This window comes from Pollachius pollachius (assembly GCF_949987615.1).
Source record: "Pollachius pollachius genome assembly, chromosome: 4".
In the NCBI taxonomy this organism is placed as follows: domain Eukaryota; kingdom Metazoa; phylum Chordata; class Actinopteri; order Gadiformes; family Gadidae; genus Pollachius; species Pollachius pollachius.
The window spans coordinates 27,431,655-27,453,852 of NC_136937.1; the positions used below are offsets into that span (position 1 = coordinate 27,431,655).

Here is a 22,198-nt window from a genome sequence, read left to right on the forward strand (position 1 = left end):
CAGCCGTGTCCTGGAGTTTACCACTGTAAATGACAGTGATGACTCCGAATGGCGTCCTCATCATGAGGAAGGATCAGCATCACAGCAGCGTTTTCAACGTCACACCAAAGACCTGATGGAGCTGTTGCTCAGCAATGGGAATACCTTTTAGGAGAGCAGTAAAGACCTGGTTACTTTAGATAACAAGCTGTGCGAGTCTGCAGCCGCTGCAGCATCGGTCCTTAAAGTTGAGTCAATGGGACAAGAGCAGTACAACAACTTCAAAAAGACTCTGCTGGACTCACATGACACACCACTGACAGCTCTGATCAAGTGAAACAACCTGATGTTGTTCCATGAGAAGAAAACACGCAAGAAGACAGCAGCTTAACTGAGAACGCAGCACTTCAAACATCATGCAGAGCTTTATGGGAAAGCTCTCATTGTGCTGGAAAGCCGGAGTGGGAATTTGGAAGAGTTTTTTCGCCACGAGTCTTCTCCATACCCACCTGCATTATCATGTGAAGGATCCCTCAACTCCTGTACCAAGTCAGATTTGTTGTTTTACATTCTGGGAAATCCTATGAGTGGAGGAATATCTGACAATGAGGTGATCGTTGCACCAGATCTTTATGATTCCATTTTCCCAAGAGTTCAACGTGACTTGAAAAGATCAACACGAGTGGACATCGTCTGGGACCAGTATCGTGCTTTGGCAATCAATGGAGGAACGAGAGAAAAACGAGGATCAGGCATCCGACAACGCATCTCTGGCACTGCCAAAGTCCCAAGAGATTGGCAGGCATTTCTGGCAAATAAGGATAATAAGACAGAACTGTTTTCATTCCTGTCAACTGCGCTTGTAACAAATGGACAATTCCCAGATGACAAAGATGTCTTCATCTTTGTCAATTTTGTCCGCTATTTCATCCGCTATTTTTGTCGTTTTTGTACTGCAACAGCTTCAGACATTGCATCACACTAGGTCAGATCAGGAACGTTCAGCCTCAGAACGAGAAAAAAGAGAGTAAATGCTTCTTTTTTTTAAAATGCTTTTTAAAAGAGAGTGTCCTTTCACTAAAGCACTTTCTCATTTCCATGTTGCCAGTGGCTATCCTCCTGACATTACCCACGATCTCTTATAAGGCATTGTGCCTGTTGTAATAGCATATTGTCTTACATAACTAATATCAAAGAAGTATATCACCTTGGATGATAATAATAATTCCATTCAACATTTCCCATACCAGTGGACAGACAAAACATATAAGCCCCATATTTTGCCACAGAATAGTTTATCACAAAGTGTATCTCACAGACAGGGAGTTCAACCAAGTTGCAGAGGCGCTAATCTTGAGGCATCCATGTTTACAAGAAAATGGCTCCGACACTGGCTATGGGGGTTGGAAGACCAGCCTCAAATACAAGTTATCAATCAACCGCACACATCTCCGGAAAGTGGGATGTCCTGAAGTATGTGTAAATGCTTTGAAACATAAACCAGATGGAAAACGTTCCCCTGCTTTTGCTGTTAAGAAACCAAAGAGGGGTAAAGTGGCTTACTGCACCTCTTTTCCACTCGGAGAAAGTCATCAGTCCCTGGAGAAGATGAGGGTTGAACTCCTTTCAGATATCAAGCAGCGTAATATTAGAGAGACAGTTTGGGCTAAAATGGAGAAAGCATTTGCATTACGAAGGCAAGAAGTCATTCGTGATGCCCCAATGATCATTGATGTACAAGTGAGATGGCCTGCTCTCTTCGATGTAATGGAGGCAAGAAAAAAGGTTTTCAATAATGCTGACTTGTGCTTAAGATATTATGTGCAACTGTAAGAATAATGCTTGGCTCTATTAGGATGCAGTTAAAAAAATGAAATGATGATTAACAAGCGCATGCTGTGAATTTCGGAATGTGTAGTTTGAGTGTAACAAATGTGTGTTTATGGTTTTATGTTTCAGATAAACGCAGAGTTCAAGCGTGTCACCACTATGCCTCTACAGTCAAGGTTTATATCACAAATCAACCTAAACTATGCAAGTCTGCTCAGGGTGTTTGAGAAGCGTTCGGGGCAGCAGGGCAAAAAGCTCAGAGACATGGCTGCCATGATGACGGTAAGAACTTTATAACATATTATAAATTGTATTGCATTAGGTCAGAAGATTGACAATGTTCAATATGTTGTAATTCTTTAGGATGATATCGATGCTGGCAGAGAGGCCATCATAAAAGCCCTCTGCATTTATCTCAACGAGGATCCTGAGTATCTGGTGCAGGAGTACATGCTGAGTGTGCACTGTGGGTGTTGCCACATTTTCTTTGCAACATTTGAAAAATATATATGTTTCAAAAGAAAAAATAGTCCAAATGAGGTTGAGTTTTAAAAAAAGAAAACTAAAACCTATATTTTCTTTTCACCAGGACTTGACTGACGCTAACACCCTCGGGGCCATAGAGGGCACAACCGTTGGCATTTATGTCATCAGAGAGACTCCCAACAGCGACGTTTCGGATGTGGGTGTTATCATCGAGGGTAAAGTGGCACTTCAAGATCTGGAGACGGTGGCACTTGCAGCAGCCATGTTGTTTGGGCTTTTTTACACCCTCAACATGAGCTATCCTTCAAAGCTCCGTTACACCTTTGAAGTCATTCCAAAGCTCATCATGGAGTTGGATGCAGTTGAACTATCAAGAAAGGCTCAAAGCCTAAAAACTAAAATGCACCAGTGAGAACAGACTAACATGTTAGTGATTCATGGACTTAGTGGTATGGCTGTTCCTCTTACCACCAGTTTTGATGTTTTACAGTTATTACTGTAAAGTTCTTTGACTTATTATCATTGCATCTATTGTTGTGATTATTGCTGTATGGATTTTTTTTTTGTTACATTATGGACCATTATGGGTATTATTATCATTTTATTATTATTATTATTATTTTTTATTTTTTTATTTTTTTCATGACATTATTGTTCGTTGTTACATCTGGGTTCTTACCAGGCTCAAAGCCTAAAAATGTAAATGCACCAGTGAGGAGAATTGACTACCCCGGTAAAGTCATGTGTAAGGCATTCCTTGACTGCAGTGGTGTTGCTGTTCCTCTTACCACCAACCAGTATTGATGTTATACAGTTGTTACTGTAGACTTTTTCATCAATACTCTACTTGCTGTTGAAGTTGTTGCAGGAATAAATATTAGGACTGCTATTATAATTGTATATCTGTTTCATCATTTTAAATGGGGAAAGTGGTTAAGAATCAAGAAATTTAAAGTCTGAAGTAAAAGTTTTAAGACAAGAGAATTGCCATTTTAATTGTAATTTGATACATTTATTTTTAAACTGTTTTATAGTTTGGTTAAATTATGTATATAAAATGTAATTTAATTATTACAATAATGAAATCATAATTGATAGATGACACCTATTGATCATGTTAAAGTTAACTGATCAAATAGTGTCTCAATATAATGGAGTGAATTGAGTTGGATTAAAGTGATCGAAGAGATTTAATTTAAGTTATTTAAATAACTTTGTATCAACACAAAGTAATTGTGTTGATAAAACATTAGTAGTTTTTGTTGATTTAACATAATTCTGTAATTTTAGGCCAAAGCAAATATTTTATGTGCAACCGATGTCCACTATTAAATTGAGTAAATCCAATGTATCTTTTTTTTCAGTGTAGGCTACTATAGCATATCGGATTATCAACAATTGTTGTGTTCGTGTATGTGCTGTCATGTAGGCTATAGACTGATTGCTTGCATCCATGACATATTGTAATGTTATAGGTCAACTGCATATTGAGATAATTTAGATCGGTATTGCGCAACAATCGGGGGTTGGCCATGTGGCAGTTTGGTTAAATTTGACTTAATACTCTCGACCGTCCATAACTGCACTTGCTTATACGATAATATGATAAAAATACAAACGTGCTAATCTCTCGCTATTTGTTTACGTTGACGTTTATGCTTTGATTTGATTGGTGTGAAGCCAAGGGCCCGGTGGCTTCCCTTGGCACCCTGTTGACTGATCACAGGAGGGCAGTGCCATGAAGGTAGCCTCACCTGATTGGTTAATCCTTCTTTTATTTTTCATCAAGGGATGCCATCTCGGGCTGGCTTTTATTCTTATTTTATTTTTTAACGTTGAATTTTTTAACATTGAAAAATAAAGGTGAATATGATTTATTGAAAATATAAAGAGTTAAATTCAGAGGCAAAAAATTCAGATACGTTATTTCAATGCATAAATATTCAGTGCTTATAATTCAATGTTTTTTTAATTTCAAAACCCGATGGCACAGATTTCCTTCCATATACTTGCTCGCTCTCCTCGCTCGTACACTCACTCGCTGACGTCACTCACACACGCACTGCCATTCTCTCGCACACACATACGCTACTCAAGGACGGATTAACATGACCACGGGCCCTGGACACCAATCAGCCATGGGCCCCTACCAACACGCAAATACACGCACTAGCACACCGAATTTGGTCGCATATTATAACTCATGCAATCCACAATCACACACATTATAATGCAGCGCGCAGCCAGGAGAGAGAGAGAGAGAAAGAGAGAGAGAGAGAGATTATCTAACCCCCGCGGTAGTGCAGCCGCTCGTTTTAACGGCAGAACATAGAATCTGTCAGGTTAATATCATGACTTTAAAAGCACCTAAGGACTTCCTTTAACGAATTTCGTTAGTTTAAAATATAAAGAATTGTAAAATATAATTTCCATGACGCTGTTCGGTCAGAATCTGACGGATCATCAGTAATAAGTAAAGCATACGTAACTTTTAAAAAGGGAGCCATAAAGGAGACTTTTTTTTATTTTTTATTTACACATGTAGCCTATAACATCTTTCACAGGTTGGTTACACTACATTTATTTTTAACATCGCCCAACGTAATATTAGGACATCTTATTTTTACCATAGACCCACAATTGTAAGAGTAAAAACAGACCAAAGTTCATAGCAATAAGTTAAACATTAATAAATGACCATCAAATGCTGTATGCTATTTCGCACAGAACAGGCTACCACAGTTAAACTTGTCTTACCTAAATAAGATGCCTTTTCCTGGACTTTTTGGAAGAAAAGTCATTGATCAATTCATCGAAATCCAACTCCCGGACGAGTTCTGATTCAATGGCCATGAGTGACAGATTGTTCAAGGGAAGTGGAGGCTGAGCTGCTGCGCCACCGCTCTCGGACGGCTCCTCCGCGCTCGGGCCAGGATAGTAGTTAGCGCTGTAACATCTGCTGGATGGACGTCGTCTAGGCTAACTGATTCTGCATCGTCACCTTGTTCTCTTTTTTTTTTATCAAAAAAACGTTGAGATGGACGGTATAACTTTAGTGTCTTTTTCTTTCTTTCGTTTACGCTTTGCCGACCCGCTTAGCACACGTTTCTCCATTTTCACTGTGAAATTGACCGTTGACCAAGCACTACGACATACATTTTTTTTTTAAATGTGATGTATTTATTTGGCAAATCAAAAAACATTCAAATTCTTTTATGACCAAAGTTTAGGCCATTTGAACTTTTTTTTAAAATATATATATATATAAAGATATAGATATATGAAGGCCCCCCCCATTGGCCAGGGCCCTGGACATGTGCCCACTTTGTCCATGCGGTAATCCGTCATTGACGCTACTAGGCGTCAGTTCCGCTGGGGACTAGTCCCCAGTGTTCGTCAAGATTAATTTTGTACCCACCACTTATACCCACCACAAAACTCGAGTTGAATTATTATGGATTATTACACGGCTCTTCTCAATGCTGTAGACTGCTCCATTCACTTGCATGGGCCTTCCCAACGTTCAGCTGTCAATTATTTTGGCATATTACACGGCTCTTCTCAATTCATAAAAGTATGAAGAAGAATAAGTCCCGCCTCCGAGGCTCCGGTTCCATCGGTCAAATGTCTATGGGAAATAACATGGGGTTTTTGAATGATCGTACATAACAAACTCTCTAGGTGGCGAAGAAGTAAAAGCTGCTCACGTTTTGAACTACACGCTATTTCCATCTAGATTCCACTTTGGTTTTGGATTGTCAGTGCCGTAAGTAGTAAACGTTTATAAATGCTACTTTAACGGCACCGACAATCCAAAACACATCGCATCAGATCACACACATCCAAGGTTAAGGTAAGCCGTGCACGAGCCGGGCATATCAATCAGTTTATTGCCCTGCCTCTCGGTGATTATCCCTTACCTATTACACGGCTCTTCTCAATGCCGTGGAATGCTCACGTCCAGCATATTTGACCGCTGTCAAGGAAAGTGAATTTTTTCACGTCATCTGTATCACTCCGCAGTCCGGTAATTTATCATCCCCAGTGTATTCGGGTGCTAAGCGACGTCAACGACTTTGGAGAACTATTTCTCTGCTGACCAACGCTACGAATGATAACAAAAACAGTGGAAAAAGACACACTGTGTGAAGTTATTTTTTTCGTTTTGGCAAGTAGCCATTACTAATAATACCAATACTCTTTGGCTGGGATGCAGGGATGAGGCATCAGACAATCAAGTAATTTTAGCCTGAATACATAAGTAAAAAGCACCAGAGCAGGTTGCTAGTACCATGGACAGTATCAGAACGATAACCTGTAGAACTAAATGGATGTGGTAGGCTACACCACGGGATGCATCTGCAGACCACTGCCACATAAATAAAGGTAAGACGCGATATTTATTGCTTAAGATTTGCTGGTGCTGAAGCGAGGTCTTTTGTGTTTTTTGTACTCAAGTGATCGGCTGTTTTAACTTGCAATTGATAGTCAGTGGAGTCGGTCTCTTGTTGAAACAAAGTGACTTTTGGTCATTCTTGCTTTGCTTGAATTCTGGAATAATTGTGGGGGGGAGTGCATGAGTTTTGGTCAGAACGCCTGATGTAGGCTGGTTTTGATGAAATGCGTGTTGTGAATTGAGAACAGCGAGCTCATGATGAAATACAGCGTTCAGCTGCGCAACAAATGTTTTTTTCTTTTTCAATCTTGACAACCTTTGTAGTGCTGTGTAGCCACACTTTTGGCCCTTCTGAACCTAAACACGCAGTTCATTTTCTTTCCTAGCTCCTCTTGTTTATGTTGGTAGCTTAGCCATGTCATGTCACGTTGTCAACATTGAATACATGTAGCAGAACATAGTGGGTCATATGTCCGATGCTTTTTGTAAACCTTTCATTCATAAAACGTGCCAGACAGATTTTGTATTACATTTTATTCCTTGGTAATTAGCTACATGGGTATGCCTTCTTTGAGAACCTTTCATTACCGGCACTGAAGAGAGAAAAAAAGAGTGCATCCTCATTGTACTCAGCACTTCTGAAAATACACTTCCGAATGCGTCTCTGTCCCCAGCACATTTCAAACCAAACCAATCCTGCATGTCTATCTTTTTATTTTGTGCTTTTGTGTTTCGAGCAATTATTTTCTTCATGGATGACTTAAACCCATTGGTGAAACACAATACTGCCAATGTGGCAGTTCCATGCGCAACGGGGATTTCTGAAGGTTACAGTGGCGGCGACTAGCGTCAGAAGCTGAACCATCACTATGGTAGAGATAAGAAGGTTCTACGAGCGCTTCAGACCAATCTTACCAACGAACGACGTACGTAAGAGATTCGTAGCAAAGAACGTTTCAGGAAACACGCGAGATGTTAAGGTATAACTTAAAGCAGAGGTTACGAATGACGTAGCGTTAAGAAGGCTCTAAGAAGGTTTCGGGAAACCGGGCCCTGAACAGGTTTGACTCACAGAGAGAGAGGGTGGAAAGCCCCAGAGCCGCCCCTCTCAGTGCGTGTCACGTGTTTTCTGCTAAAACGAAGGTTTCGCAGCACACACACACACACACACACACACACACACACACACACACACACACACACACACACACACACACCCCATCATTGTGTATTATCAATCATAAAAATATAGCCACCCCTCCCTAATATGAGTCAAACCACAATTTGGCAACACTATAATGACCATCATCTTTATCCCAACACATGAAGACATTCAGACACGTAATCACTCAACATTCATTGTTTCATGTTTTGGTCTTCATTCAACATAAACAAATAGGTTAAGTCAGGAGAATGCCTAACAGAAATATCCAGGATGATATAATCACTGTATACAGGGGAACGAGCACCACCGTTCAGCGCCTTGTTCCCCGTGATAGAAACAGAACTCAAACATGAACTAAATAAACTGTTCAGTTACACATTCAGGGAGCTAGCTTTGGTTAAACACACATCATCCTTTCTCCCCCTTAGAGCTCTCTGTTAAACACATACACGCAAACACAGGTGTACGCGGGCACACACACACATAAAAACTGTCAGACAGTGCATAGGCAAAACATAAAAAAATCTTTTTCAGTTAAAGTTCTTCAAATATGTGACGAAACGGACCGAAAATAGTGTACCTTTCCCCCTGAAAAGATATTTTCCATTAAGAATGTACAGATTCAATTTTCTTAGATTTTGATTTCAGAAAAGTGTACATGATTGCGAAATATTAACTTATAGTAATGTAAAGATTATGATAGACAACTGTATCCTCCAAACATGCTATAAATTTGCAATTGTATAGCAATAAACCAAAAAGTAATAAAACACAGAAAACACACTTTGAAGAATATAGTGGAATCTACTAATGTATAATGGCCAATATTTTTTAAATTAAGGGTTATTTTTCCTAATGATTTCTTGTTAACTCATTGTTAAATGACAGCAGTACAACATTAAACCATCTCAGATCTCATAGTTGAGATTCTAATTCAGGAAACATTAGTTGTTTGATTATTTTATTATTAAACAAAAGTCCTAGTCTGTTTAATTTACAGGTGATATGATCAAAGGGGCAGAGTTTACACCTCCCTCATGTAAACATGGTATTACGACTGGCTCGGAAGCCACAACAAAGTACGTGGACAGACCAGAGTTTAATTCCCGAAATAAAGTGTTTTACTTTCATGACATAAATAATGGTTAAAAGTCTGGACAGTAGCACATGTCACGAGAAAGCAATCCCCCTTCTGAGGCTGAAGGCAAGGCTTTTAAGCACACCTTCGCAGGTGTGCACAATTAACTTTATTGTGCCGTGCACCACCCAAAGAGCCTTCCACTGCACCTGCAAGGCCAGTGGGGGTGTAGAGGGGTGTAACAAGTTCAGTGTAGTACACACCTGCGACCACTCAAAATGGAAAGCCACACCCACAACACTGATCACTAGTGCGGCTCACACCCACAACACTGATCACTAGTGTGGCTCACACCCACAACACTGATCACTAGTGCGGCTCACACCCACAACACTGATCACTAGTGCGGCTCACACCCACAACACTGATCACTAGTGCGACTCACACCCAAAACACTGATCACTAGTGCGACTCACACCCAAAACACTGATCACTAGTGCGGCTCACACCCACAACACTGATCACTAGTGCGACTCACACCCACAACACTGATCACTAGTGCGGCTCACACCCACAACACTGATCACTAGTGTGGCTCACACCCACAACACTGATCACTAGTGTGGCTCACACCCACAACACTGATCACTAGTGTGGCTCACACCCACAACACTGATCACTAGTGTGGCTCACTACCACACAAACAAAAGTTGCTGCCTTCACCTGGCTAGCAACCTACACAAGTTATCTACAAAAGTGGGCTGACCACCATCTCACAAAAGGTCAGTTCCACGTTCAACTCACTCATTTAATAAGCATCAAAACTGCTGATCTTCACACAAAGTGGGCATGTCCACACAGATATGATAACACCACAAACACCACATGCTTTCTGTTAATGAGCCTGCACTGACCAGTCAATCAGCAGCAATTAACTCTCACCAAAGGCTACACGTACAAAAGCTACAGATTTCTTAATGAACAGGTTAAATACATGGCTCAAAATTGCTCCAGACAAAAGGGTGGTGAGTATGGCTGTTTGTCAAATATCGGTACACAAGTTGACGAGGAAAGCAATCCACAGACCTATTCAAGTTAGCTAGAATAACCTTACCATCTTCTGAGTCATACTAGGCTCGAGGCTAACATGCCTTCTCCACGGGGTAGCCTCTCCCACACTAATCTGTCCAGGGAGTGCAAAAACAAGTTCTAACAAACAACTATACTCACCAAAACAACAAAGAAAATCTAACAAAAAACTCTGGTCCACTCTCCCTAAAAGGTTCAAGAAGTCTTGATGAGCCCCCATGTTACGACTGGCTCAGAAGCTGCAACAAAATATGGAGACAGACCACAGAGTTTAAATCCAACAATAAAGTGTTTTACTTTAATAAATAATTGTACGTTAAAAGTCTTGATAGCAGCACATGTTGTCACGAGAAAGCAAGCCCCCTTCTGAGGCTGAAGGCATGGCTTTAAAGCACACCTTCGCAGGTGTGCATAATTAACTTGATTGTGCCCGTGCACCACCCAAAGACCATTGCACTGCCACTGCAAGGCCAGTGGGCATGTAGAGGGGCATAACACATGGAGAGAGGATTGGATAGAGAGGCTCTTTAAAGGTGCAGCCAGTAGCAGAGTAGATATGAACCCTGGCTTCCACATCATAGAAGGAGACCAGACCCTCATCATAATCTACAAAAACCCCCACCTTCTGGAGCTCAGCTCTCAAAGGGAGACGAAAACAGGGTTATCATTAAATACCAACCCATTCATGTAATAGTAAAAAAGTGAGTGAGTTATGAGTGTGTAAGTTATGGGAGAGATATTTTTTTTAATGACAATGTATTTACAAGAAAAAAAAGCGTGCATACTCCATGAAACTTGCTTTCAAGTCAAAATGCTGCAGTTATTACACATATAGAAATATAGAGCTACTGTATGCCAATGGATTTTTGTGGATAGCTTCTCATTTTGTTATTCACGTTCATAAATATTCTCTACAATGCTGATTATCTTTACACCTTCATCATCATTCAGTTCTCTGATTTTCTTCAACCTGTAGATCTCTTGGTCAGAGAAGACCCCTTTTCTTTAACCCGCATTAGGCTTTTTACTGACTTGACAAACATCAAATAGTCTTTGATTTTCACTTCTTCCATGTTTTTGACAGACTGTACTCTACCATGGCCGACGACCTCTGAGTTTGGTCATCTCTGTCATTGTGACCAAACAGAAATGCTGCCCAGCAATTGCTGGCTGGCGGCAAAGATCACAAAACACTCCCTAGACACGCTGTATTTACACACTGACAAGGAAAAATGCAGACACAAAGGATAAAACAGTTTGAAAGTCACTCACTCTATAGAGACCACAATCCCACCATGCAGCAAGGAAGGAAGGGAGGGAAGAGACTACAGCCGACACAGAGACACTGTGGAACCATAATCATATAACATAAACCCAGCGTAGAGGTCCTGAGTGAATGTAGTCTGGAAGGTGTGGATGTGTGTCAGTGTGTCTGAGGTCCCTCCTACATCTTGGGACACTTCATAGAAGGACAGAATGCCAGCAGGCTGGTCCAGATACACTCCTATTCTGTTAGAGCAAGAGGGGACAGGTATGTCTGTTTGTCTACCGTTGAAGTTGGCAGAGTAAAAATCATCACCATTATTATCATCACAATGAAGACACCAAGACATGTTGTTCTCTCCAAGCATGCTGTCATCCTCACTTCCTCTCCTTGTGATTCTTCTGTATGTCACTCCTATATCCACCCTTTCTCCCCACTCTACCTCCCAGTAACAGCGGCCAGCCAGACCCTCTCTACACAACACCTGTCTACAGTAGTCAAATCTTTCTGGGTGACCAGGATACCCTTGATTGCATCTAAGCAGTGTCACCTCTCTGTTGTCCTCAGACAGAGAGAGATGTCTGTGGGCTGTGTTCAGGTCCAGTGTGAGTTCACAAGCATCTGATGGGAGATGAAGACATGATTAGGCTGCTTAGTCACAGAAATGCCTTCATGTATACAAAGTTTCATGCATATTGCACTTTCCTAGCGGAAATGGCAGCCTGTTGAGTATGCTGCACTTCAAAGGCTTATTATAGCGCCACCTATAGTTAATTCTGGCCCATCCTTGCATCCATATCTCATTTTAAGAGTTCTACAAGCCCGCCAATAATTTTTTTTGACCATGTCGTTTTTGAGATATGGCCGAATTTGTCGGGAATGAAAAATAAATAATAATTCTAACGAATACAATAGGGTTCCTACGTTTTTTGTAGGACCTCTAATAATACTAACGAATACAATAGGGTTCCTATGTTTCGAGGCCATGTATCATGTATTTCCTGCAAACTTGACAATAAACCAGATACATTTTATGTCATGTTTTGAGTATAGAATACACATAATTACTATAATATAAACATTACGTTATGTGTAATAAAATAAAAAAATGAATTATTTACCAACATTTATAATAGTCCTAGTAATAACAATGAAAATAAGTGGGTTATTTTTAAATAAAAAAACACATTACAGCCATTATTAATAATGATAGTACCATGTTTGCTGTTCGCTTGTGTCTAATAATAAATAAATTTATATTTAAATAATTAAATGTTTAATATAAATATAAAAGGTAGGATTAATTGTGATTGTGATCGATAACAATATTAATATACGTAAGATAATTGAAGTCGACCATCATTTTTATTCACAGTAGGATTTAAATGAACGTACATCACTTACTGCTGTGTACATGGACTTTCCATCTAAATAGTTGGTGTGTGTTGTGATAAAGCAAACAAAACAAACACTTACACTTCTTTATGCCTGGTTTCAGGTCAGGCACCTTCTTCATCTCCATGTTCAGTGTCTCCTCTAGCTGATCCAGGCATCTCCTCAAGGTCCCTACGTATGACGGAGGACAGACCTCCACCGCCGTCCAGTCCCTGCTGGGTGGAGGCTTCTTCAGGGATCTGAAGGCCTGGAGGAAGTGGAGGTGGTCTTTATTGTGTGAGAGCTGCTTCACCTCTGAGCTTCTACTAGTCAGGTCTTTTATTTCCTGCTCCAGCTCTTTGATGAGGTCTTCAGCTTGTTTCTCAGTGGAATTGAGTTTCTCTTTAACCGCTCGATGGAAATCATCCTGGCACTTTGCAATGCGGCGCTTCAGAGCGGTGAGGACCTTCACACCATCGGCAATTGCTCTATTTGCCTCTTTTTTGCTAAATTCTACTGTGTCTTTAATCCCCTGAATCATTCGTATTCTGTTCTGGATCATTTGCTGAACTTCAGCCTCTATTTTCCCCAGCTGGGCCATCTTCACTTCATACACCTCCTTTAGAGATACAACAGGATGGAACTTGTGGTCTGTCTCGGTGCAGGATTGACACACACACACCTGTTCAGTCTTGCAGAAGAGCCCCAGAGGTCGGTCGTGCTTCTTACACATCCTATCCATAGGCTCGACCAGCTGATGTTTCTTCAGGCCTGTTACTCTATGATGTGGCTCCAGGTGGGTTTGGCAGTAAGAGGTTAAACACACTAGGCAGAACTTCACGGCCAGCTGGGTCCCAGTACAGACGTCACAGGGAACTTCTGCTGATTTAACAAAAGGCTGCTCTTTTACTCGTACAGACTTTTTAATCTGAGCTGTCAGCTCTGATAAGAGTATATTGACACGTAGATGAGGTCTTGCGTGGAAAAGCTCGTTACAAACAGGACATTTGTACTGGACTTGTTCATCCCAGAACATATTAATACAGGTTCTGCAGAAGTTGTGTCCACATGGTGTGGAAACTGGACTGCTGAACACATCCAGACAGATGGAACATGAAAAGTTCTCCTCAGAGAAGGAAGTGTTAGCAGAGGCCATTCCTAGACACAGACGACAAGGTTTATCTATTGAAATAATTCCATTATTTTTTTAATTCCCTAACGGGAAAAGTTTTTTTTAACTTCTCTCAAAGTTGTGGTGCTTTACTCACCTTGTTGTTGTTTCTGTCTGTCAGACTATTTAATGTGTGTTATTTTTCTGCTGAAAGAGAGAAGTGCTTCCACGTCGGGTGGGTTTGGTTTCTATGAACCTTAGGTTTCGTTTTCTCAACCTGACGTCCACTCCTCTCCTCCCCTAACGCCTGGCTCCTCCCCTAACACCTGGCTCCGCCCCATGAGTGCACTGCATCAATGCGCACTGTGTGGCCTCTTCAAATGCGTTGATGTGTGTTCACTTCATTCGGGAGTTAAAAGAGAGCCGGTGCAGAACGAGAGATTTCCTTTTGTTTTTGGAAAGTTTGCCCCGTTTGAAGAACTTGTGCACCCCCTGCTGGTAAAAGTGGGTCTCACACACGCACACGAACACGCACATACACACACACAGGACATTGTGACACGTATTCGCACGGTTAAGTTAGGAGAATGCCTAACAGAAAGGTCCAGGATAAGATGAGCCAATAGAATCACTGTATACAGAGGAACGAGGACCACTGCTCAGCGCCTTGTTCCCCGTGATAGAAACAAACCATACAGGAACAAAACGAAAACATGAACTTTATCAAGAAACTGTTCATTTCCACGTTCAGGGAGCTAGCTTTGGTTCAGGAACACACATTATCTCCGCCTTTTCTCTATATCTGTTACAAACAGACACACACACACAAACACAGGGGCAGGTACGCGCCCACACACACACCTGTCCAGACATTATAAGGCCAAAAAATATGAAGTGTATTAAAAAACATTAGTTGTGTTCCGGCTGCTCAGGGACTAAAGTTGTAGCAAACCACTCAGGTTTGTGTGTGTGTGCGTGTGTGTGTGTGTGTGTGTGTGTGTGTGTGTGTGTGTGTGTGTGTGTGTGTGTGTGTCTGTGTGTGTGTTTGAGAGAGAGAGTGAGTGAGTGTGTCGTGTCGGTCAGATAACAGGCGTGTGTAAGTCCTGGTAAAATTACCAGGCGCTGAAATAGCCCTTGTAGTTACATTTAATAGATACAAGCTGTGTGTGTGTGTGTGTGTGTGTGTGTGTGTGTGTGTGTGTGTGTGTGTGTGTGTATGTCTGGAGGGGGAGGTAGAGAAGGAGGAGGGGGGAGAGGGAGGAGGAGGAGGAGGTAGAGGAGGACGAGGAGGAAGATGAGAGAGGAGAGGGGGAGAGAGGAAGAGGTATGAAGGGGAGGAGGAGGAGAGGAAGAAGAGGATGGAGGGTTTGAGTGGAGGTGTTGAGGGACGGGAGGGGTAGGATGAGGAAGGGGAGGAGAAAGGGTGGGTGAAGAGAAAAGTTAGGATAGGTAGGGGGAGGGAGGAGGTGGTGAGGGAGGGAGGAGGAGGGATAGAGGAGGAGGAGGAGGAAGGAGGAGATAAGAGAGAGGAAGAAATAATACCTAAACCCTAGAATAACGACGGCTATCCACAGATACTCGAATGAATACGTAATCACATGTCAGTGTAAACCTTATTTTTTTGTTTTTAACTGAATCAACAAAGTTATTTTTCGATAAAAGCGTCTGCTAAATGACTCAATAGCAGGTCTCCATGGTGACAGATGATGGAAGTATTGGCACCTTTGGGTGCTGGGCCTCCGGTGCTTCCCTGCCGCCCCGGGGCCCAGCTCCGCTTGGTCGGGTGGTCGACGGCGGCGAGCTTGATAAGCGCCGAGAAGACGTAGGCTGGCGTGGAACGCACTGATGAACCAGCCCATGGCGGTGGCGGACGCCACCTTGGGCAGCGAGTTCCTGGCGTCATCATGGTGATCACCGTGGGGACGTCCAAACAAACAAACAAACAAATTAATAAAAGCAACACATAGTGACACAGGGTTTAGAGTTTGAATCTGTCTCTTTCTGTCCAGTTACCTCAGTGTGGGGCCCCGCCTAAAGCTTTGGCCCCGCTACACGATGCTTTCAACCTGAAGCGATCATTAAACCATTGAGCAGGGCACATTTAACCAGTGGCGTGGGCCGCTCTGCCGGTCTGCGGACTCACATGACAACCGTAGTCTTTGGGGAACACAAATCTTGAGACGGAGGACAGATAAATGCAGTGTGCTGCTCGCCCTGCACTAGAGAGAGTGTCTTCTCCCACGATGTCTCGACACCATCACAATATTGACGGACAGACATGTACGCCGTACAGCTCGCCACTGGGGTTATTTTTGCAGCGCTCTGCATGGAATGAAAGCGTCAAAGACGGAAAGAAAGAATATGGTGTCCACCTCCGTCCGTGAAGTCCACACTCACTCCACTGTCTTTGATGCTGACTTACTGGCATAATGCACGTTGCTAATGTTGTTGTTTTTTGCGAAATACAAATTAACAGGCAAAAGTGTGACATATTTTGTTATGTTGCTAATTTTGTGGGAAGTTGGACTGGTGATGTTTTCTGTGTCATTCTTGATTTGTATCTGACCAAAGATATCCTGCTTCCACACATAGAGAGAGGGACAGTAGTGAGAGCGGGAGAGAGGGGGAGAGAGAGATGAAGAAAGATGGAGGGAAAGAGATTCAGAAAGACGTAGGGAGAGAATGAGAGAAGAGTGTGGGACGTGAGGAAGAGATGAACAAACATGACAAAAAAAAGACTACACACAGATGACCGGAGATTGATACAGAAAGACAGAGGGAGAGAAAGACCAGTGTGACATAATGAGAGACAAGGAAGGACAAAAGAGAGAGAGTATGGGACACACAATTCTTCAGTGAGAGAGCGAGTGAGAGAGAGATAGAAAGAGAGATAGACACACACACACACAGGGGCAGAATATCTGTCCACTGTTACCGATAGAAAGCTGAGGAGATCTCTGCCAACGTCCAGGCTCAGTGGACATAACCTGGCCATAGAGCAAGGCCATCACAGGAAGACCTGGCTACCCAGAGAAGCCAGGCTGGGTCCATTCTGTCCCCAGGAGAGTGAGACAGATGCCGACTTCCAAGTGCAATGTATGAGAGACAAGGAACTAAGAGGTCAATAAGAGGACGAGGGGTACAGAAAGATAATTAGAGATACAGAAAGACAGAAGGAAGGAAAGACCACAGAGAGAGAGACAAGGAGAGTAAAGAGAGAAAGATTCGGTGGACCAGGAGAAAAGAGAAAGAGAGAGACATATGAACTTTGATTAACTGTGTGGATGGAAGACATAGGCCCAATGCTGTTCGTATAGAAACACATAGATGACACTCAGCTGTAGGAGGGAGAGGATGAGAGGGGGATAGAGAGAGGGGAGGAGAGAGTGGAAATGGGAGAGAGGAAGTGAGAGAGGGGAGGAGAGAGAAAAAGAGGGAGAGAGATGGGAGGAGAGAGAAAAAGAGGGAGAGAGAGAGGAAGTGAGAGGGGAGGAGAGCGACAAAGAGAGAGAGGAGTGGAGAGAGAAAAAGGGAGAGAGGGAAAGGAAGTGAGAGAGGGGAGGAGAGAAAGAGATGGAGAGAGAGGAGCGGGAAGGAGGCAGAGGGAGAGAGAGGGTGAGTCAGGGAGTTGGAGAGGGAGGGAGATGGAGGGAGGAAGGGAGAGAGAGAGAGAGAGGAAGACAGGAAGCCATTCAGGGTGTGTTTGTGAACTACTAGTCCTACATTGGGCCAGATGACACAGTCATCCAGGCCAGGCCAGATGAGTACAGCGGTTATTCACACAAAGACCTCTGAGCTATTAGGATTTGTTTTGTTATGTTTCAGTGAACTTATTTTTCTAAGACGACACATATTTGACTACAAAATCAAAATAGTACCTACGTAATGTGTACAAACGTATTATACCGTTTGCCCTGAAAATATATTTTCCACCAAGAATGTTCGGATTCCATTTTTGACATTTTATTGAAATCCGAAAAATGTACAAATATAATCATAGTCATTGATGATTCAGAAATATTAACTCATAGTAATGTAAAGATTATGATAAAAACATATCCTTCAAACATGTTAGAACTGCAACCATTTAGAAATGTATAGCAATAAACAAAAAAGAAAAAAAATTAAAACACACATTGAAGAAAATAGTGGAATCTAATAATTTACAATGGGCTATATTTTATAACGTAAGTGTTATTTCCCTAAAGAATTTATCATTGATAAATGACAGCACTATAACATGAATGCAGTTCTCTCTGATCTCACCTAGGTCAACATTTGTTATTTTGGTTATTTGTAGTCTGTTTAAATGACAGATGAGAGGACCAGAGGGCCGGAGTTTATACCATCTTCTTCATTATATGTAAAGAGGATTGGATAGAGAGGCTCACCAAAGGTGCAGCCGGTAGCAGAGTAGATATGAACCCTGGCTTCCACATCATAGAAGGAGACCTCATCATAATCAACAAACACCCCCACCTTCTGGAGCTCAGCTCTCAGAGGGAGACGGATATCAGGGTCACCATTAAACACCAACCCATTAATGTCAAAGTAAATACTCCAGAAACCATTTTCAGGGGCCCATAAGGTCTCATCTATTCTGTCAGTGGACTCTCTGGCCACTCCTAAACACCAGTCAGTATTGTCTTTAACCTGGACCTCAAAGTAGAAGCTCTGCCTCGTGAGAACACATGCATGCTGTGTAAATCTCTTAGGGTTGTCCGGGAGTTCCTTCTCTTCACCTCCATCATGTACTTGTTTCCCATCCTCAGACAGAATGAGGTGGGGATGAGCTGTATCAGGATCCAGAGTCACATCTAATTCATACTGCTGAACACTCTTCAGTTCAGCATCATGCAGCTTCTTCATCTCCATGTTCAGTGTCTCCTCCAGGTGATCCAGGGATCTCCTCAAGGTCCCTACGTATGACGCAGGACGGACCTCCACCGTCGTCCAGTCCCTGGTGTGTGGAGGATTCTTCAGGGATCTGAAGGCCTGGAGGAAGTGGAGGTGGTCTTTAGTGTGTGAGAGCTGCTTCACCTCTAAGCTTCTATAGGTCAGATCTTCTATTTCCTGCTCCAGCTCTTTGATGAGCTCTTCAGCTTGTTTCTCTGTGGTTTTCAGTTTCTCTTTAACTGTTTGGCTAAAATCATCGCTGCACTTTTTAAGTTGACGCATCAAAGCAGTGAGGACCTGCACACCATCGGCTATCTCTCTGTTTGCGTCTTTCTTGCTCAATTCTACTGTGTCTTTTATCTCCTTAATCTTACGTTTTCAGCCCCTATCTTCCCCAGCTTGGCCGTCTTCGCTTCATATTCCTCCTTCAGAGGTACAACAGGATGGGACCTGTGGTCACCCTCTGTGCAGAACTGACACACACACACACCTGGTCAGTCTTGCAGAAGAGATCAAGTAATTGATTGTGTTTCTTACACATCCTGTCTTCTAGACAGTCCATAGGCTCGACCAGCCAATGTTTCTTCAGGTGTGCGACTCTGATGTGGCTCCAGGTGGTTTGGCAGTAAGAGGTGAAACACACTAGGCACGACTTCACAGCCTTCAGCTGGGTCCCAGTACAGGTGTCACATGTCACATGGCCAGACTGAGCCAACGTCGGCACATTTTCCACATAGCCTGCATTAATAGTCATTTTGTAGTTTTTATAGCTTTAATAGCTTTTTATAACTGCTAGGCGTAAAGAGTTCACCGTTCAAGCGGGATGTTTATTGCGGGGGAGAAGCCGCGGCGGCAGTCGCGATCGTAATTTCCGGTTAGTGCACCACGGAGTATTCGATTTGGAACAACACTGACACCTGAAAATCAGCGCACTTAGTGAGTGCGGATAGTGTACGTTTAAGTGTACTCATGGCAGTATGGATATTGGAAAACAACACATGAGTACAGTTGCCTCTTGTACATACGTCATCACGTCATCACCAAGCGTCCCGTGCTTAGTAGAACAACAATGGAGAACAGCGAAGAGAACACAATTGATACTTTACTGACTTTGTTGCTTATTTGGAGCTGTTCTACTCAGATACAGACCTCTCACTGAGCGTTCTTACACTGCCAAATATGCTGTTTTATGCACGCCATTTCCTTTTACCACTCCCCGTGGTAAATTGCCTGCTTGAGCTATAACCCCAATTAATCCTCCCGGACCATGCACACATTCGCGGTTTATGGGGTTTCATTCTGTTTTAAATGCAGTGGCTCTGCGATTCGTGATCAACGCAGCGATATGATCATGAGCAGTTCTAACTGGAGAGAAAGTGAAATCCGGGAGCTGCTGATCATGTGAGAGAAGGTCATGCAGTCGCAGTGTTTCCCACAGACAGGAAGCAATGTGTGGTGCCGGGGGGTGGTGGGGGTAGACGAGGAATCCTGTATTTAACTTTTGTGTAAAGGAAAATCAATAGTATAATGTGACAATATAAATATTATAATAAAAATACTAATAGTCCTTCAACCAATCAGACCAGCGATCGCTTCGATGCAACAATCGCTTCCCTGTCGTCATTGGGTTAAACCAGCCAATAGCGCTCCAGGGGGAAAAAACAGCTTGGTGATTGGTTCCAGTAAAAGCGGATCGGTAAACAGAAAGAAATGTATTGCTCTCCAGACCCTGCTGCAGAGCGAATTCATATCGCCGGAAGAACACACTGGGGGTACCCAGTCCGTACACCCACTGTAGCCTATCTCAACTATAACCGCATTTCACATTAATCGCATCGTTTGCTGCGTTACCAACGTTATCTATGCTGACTTGGTTACGGGATGTTCAATATCAATAACGTTGAGTTCATAAGGGCTAACATTATCTTTTCTGAGTTAAAAATAATTTCGGGCAGGTGTTATTCAGCACAGTACATCATACTAAACTTTGGTAAAACGGTCGCCGACCGTGTTCTCTGACAAATATCCCGCTGCTTCGGGTTTTCCTTTGATAGGCGCGTTGAGAGGAGGAGCGGGTGAATCAGCTGTTTATAAGTGTACCCGCGCACCACTGGCATGAATGCGCGCTTGTCTCTGTGCGTGCGTGTTTGTGTGCGTATGCCTGTGTGAACGAGAATGTCAGGGAGAATAAGTGATGAACGTAATAATATTTATATTTAAAAATCGCAACAAAAAAAAAGAAAAAAGAAGTGGAATCAATTTGTGGCGCTCGGTGTTGTTGTGATCTACGCGAGAGACGCAGAGGAACTGTGCTTATGAGGCTTTTGTCGGGATAAAAAACAAGTGGTCAGCAAAATAAAGAATATGTTGGCGTTTTTGCACTTGTCAATAGTTAATCGCGTTTGTAGCCTACACTCAGACGTGAAGTTATTCGAAGTGTGCTCAGGCCACGGAATTGAACTGTACTTACGGTTGGCGTGCTCACTCTAGCCAAACGATCTAGACTTTAGGGGCGCACTAGGTGTCAAACGGTCTTGGGCACGGTATAGATGGGTGGCCTAGTGTGAGTGCGCCCTAAATGGAGTGAATGTCCGCCGTCTGAAGGACTAGTGCTGCCCCTGACGGTAGAAGTAGGCATTACACATCAGCCCAGCGATTACACTTACACATCTAATTTCGCTGACCTAAAATATGATCACATTGAAACCACTGAAAGAATGAAGACATTCCTTCAACATTTTTGTTGAAGGAAATTCGTTGAATATATTTAATGAATGATGATGGGGACAAAATCAGGAATTTCAGAGGAGAGCTGAGAAGAAAAGGTCACGGTGCTCACACACGTAGTCACTGGGAGCTTTGTGTAAGTGTGTTACACAGGTTGGGTTGTTGGCATGGTACTGATTAAAAGTCATTGACTGGCTCACCAGCTACAAAAAGGTGAAATTATTCTGTGATTTCAATCCTTCCTTGAATCCCATCAATTGTAAAAGGGTTTTAAGGCAAAAAACAACTGTTGCTTTTGTTTTATCCCACTGATAATGGACCTAATCTACTGAATACATATTGTACTGAGATTGTGCCTATTCCACTGAATACATACCTCTTACATAGAATCTACCTCTTACACAGAAAATGTCCGAATTCTACTTTTTTGTATTTTTTTATTTTAATCTGAAAAGTGTACAAACATTGATATAGTGTTTTCAAAAATGATTCAAAAGAATAAACAAATATAACTATTTGGTTTAAGAAATGATTGATAATGTTAGCAAAATTAACATTTCACATTTTGAGCTAAGCTAATTTTACACCATTAAACATAAAAAAATAAACATGAAGATCATTCAGAACAAAGATATTGGACGTTATTGTGTAACCAGTTATAATGGATAATAATATAAGTTATAATCTTTTTAGTAGTGTTGGTTGCCTTATTACTTTTCCTCTTATTAAATGACTATAGTGAATAGTACGATATGCAGTTCTCTCAGATCTCCCATGGTAGAGATTCTAATTCAGGAAACAAC

At 42.2% G+C, this 22,198-nt stretch overlaps 1 protein-coding gene across 3 annotated transcripts; it reads right to left on the reverse strand.

The window, feature by feature from the left end:
• Positions 1 to 7,285: 7,285 nt before the first annotated feature.
• LOC307074370 (E3 ubiquitin/ISG15 ligase TRIM25-like) lies at positions 7,286 to 14,018 on the reverse strand. 3 transcript variants are annotated; one of them, XM_079734498.1, is made up of 4 exons: positions 13,930 to 14,018; positions 13,344 to 13,819; positions 12,764 to 12,929; positions 7,286 to 11,908 (listed from the first exon to the last, which is right to left on the reverse strand). In XM_079734498.1, exons 2-4 carry the CDS (start codon positions 13,815 to 13,817, stop codon positions 11,349 to 11,351), a joined length of 1,200 nt encoding a protein of 399 aa, XP_079590624.1. In that variant the 5' UTR covers positions 13,818 to 13,819; positions 13,930 to 14,018; the 3' UTR covers positions 7,286 to 11,348. The 3 variants fall into 3 exon arrangements, with proteins under 3 accessions (XP_079590624.1, XP_079590622.1, XP_079590623.1); XM_079734496.1 differs by having other exon boundaries at positions 12,764 to 13,819; XM_079734497.1 differs by lacking the exon at positions 13,930 to 14,018 and having other exon boundaries at positions 12,764 to 13,883.
• Positions 14,019 to 22,198: the final 8,180 nt, after the last annotated feature.

Excerpts from the sequence above, each read along its gene's own strand:
- LOC307074370 (XM_079734496.1), bottom strand. The coding sequence starts at position 13,817 with ATGGCCTCTGCTAACACTTCCTTCTCTGAGGAGAACTTTTCATGTTCC. Across the intron at positions 11,909-12,763 it reads GAAACCAGGCATAAAGAAGT|ATGCTTGTGAACTCACACTG; the intron begins GTAAGTGTTTGT and ends ATCTCCCATCAG.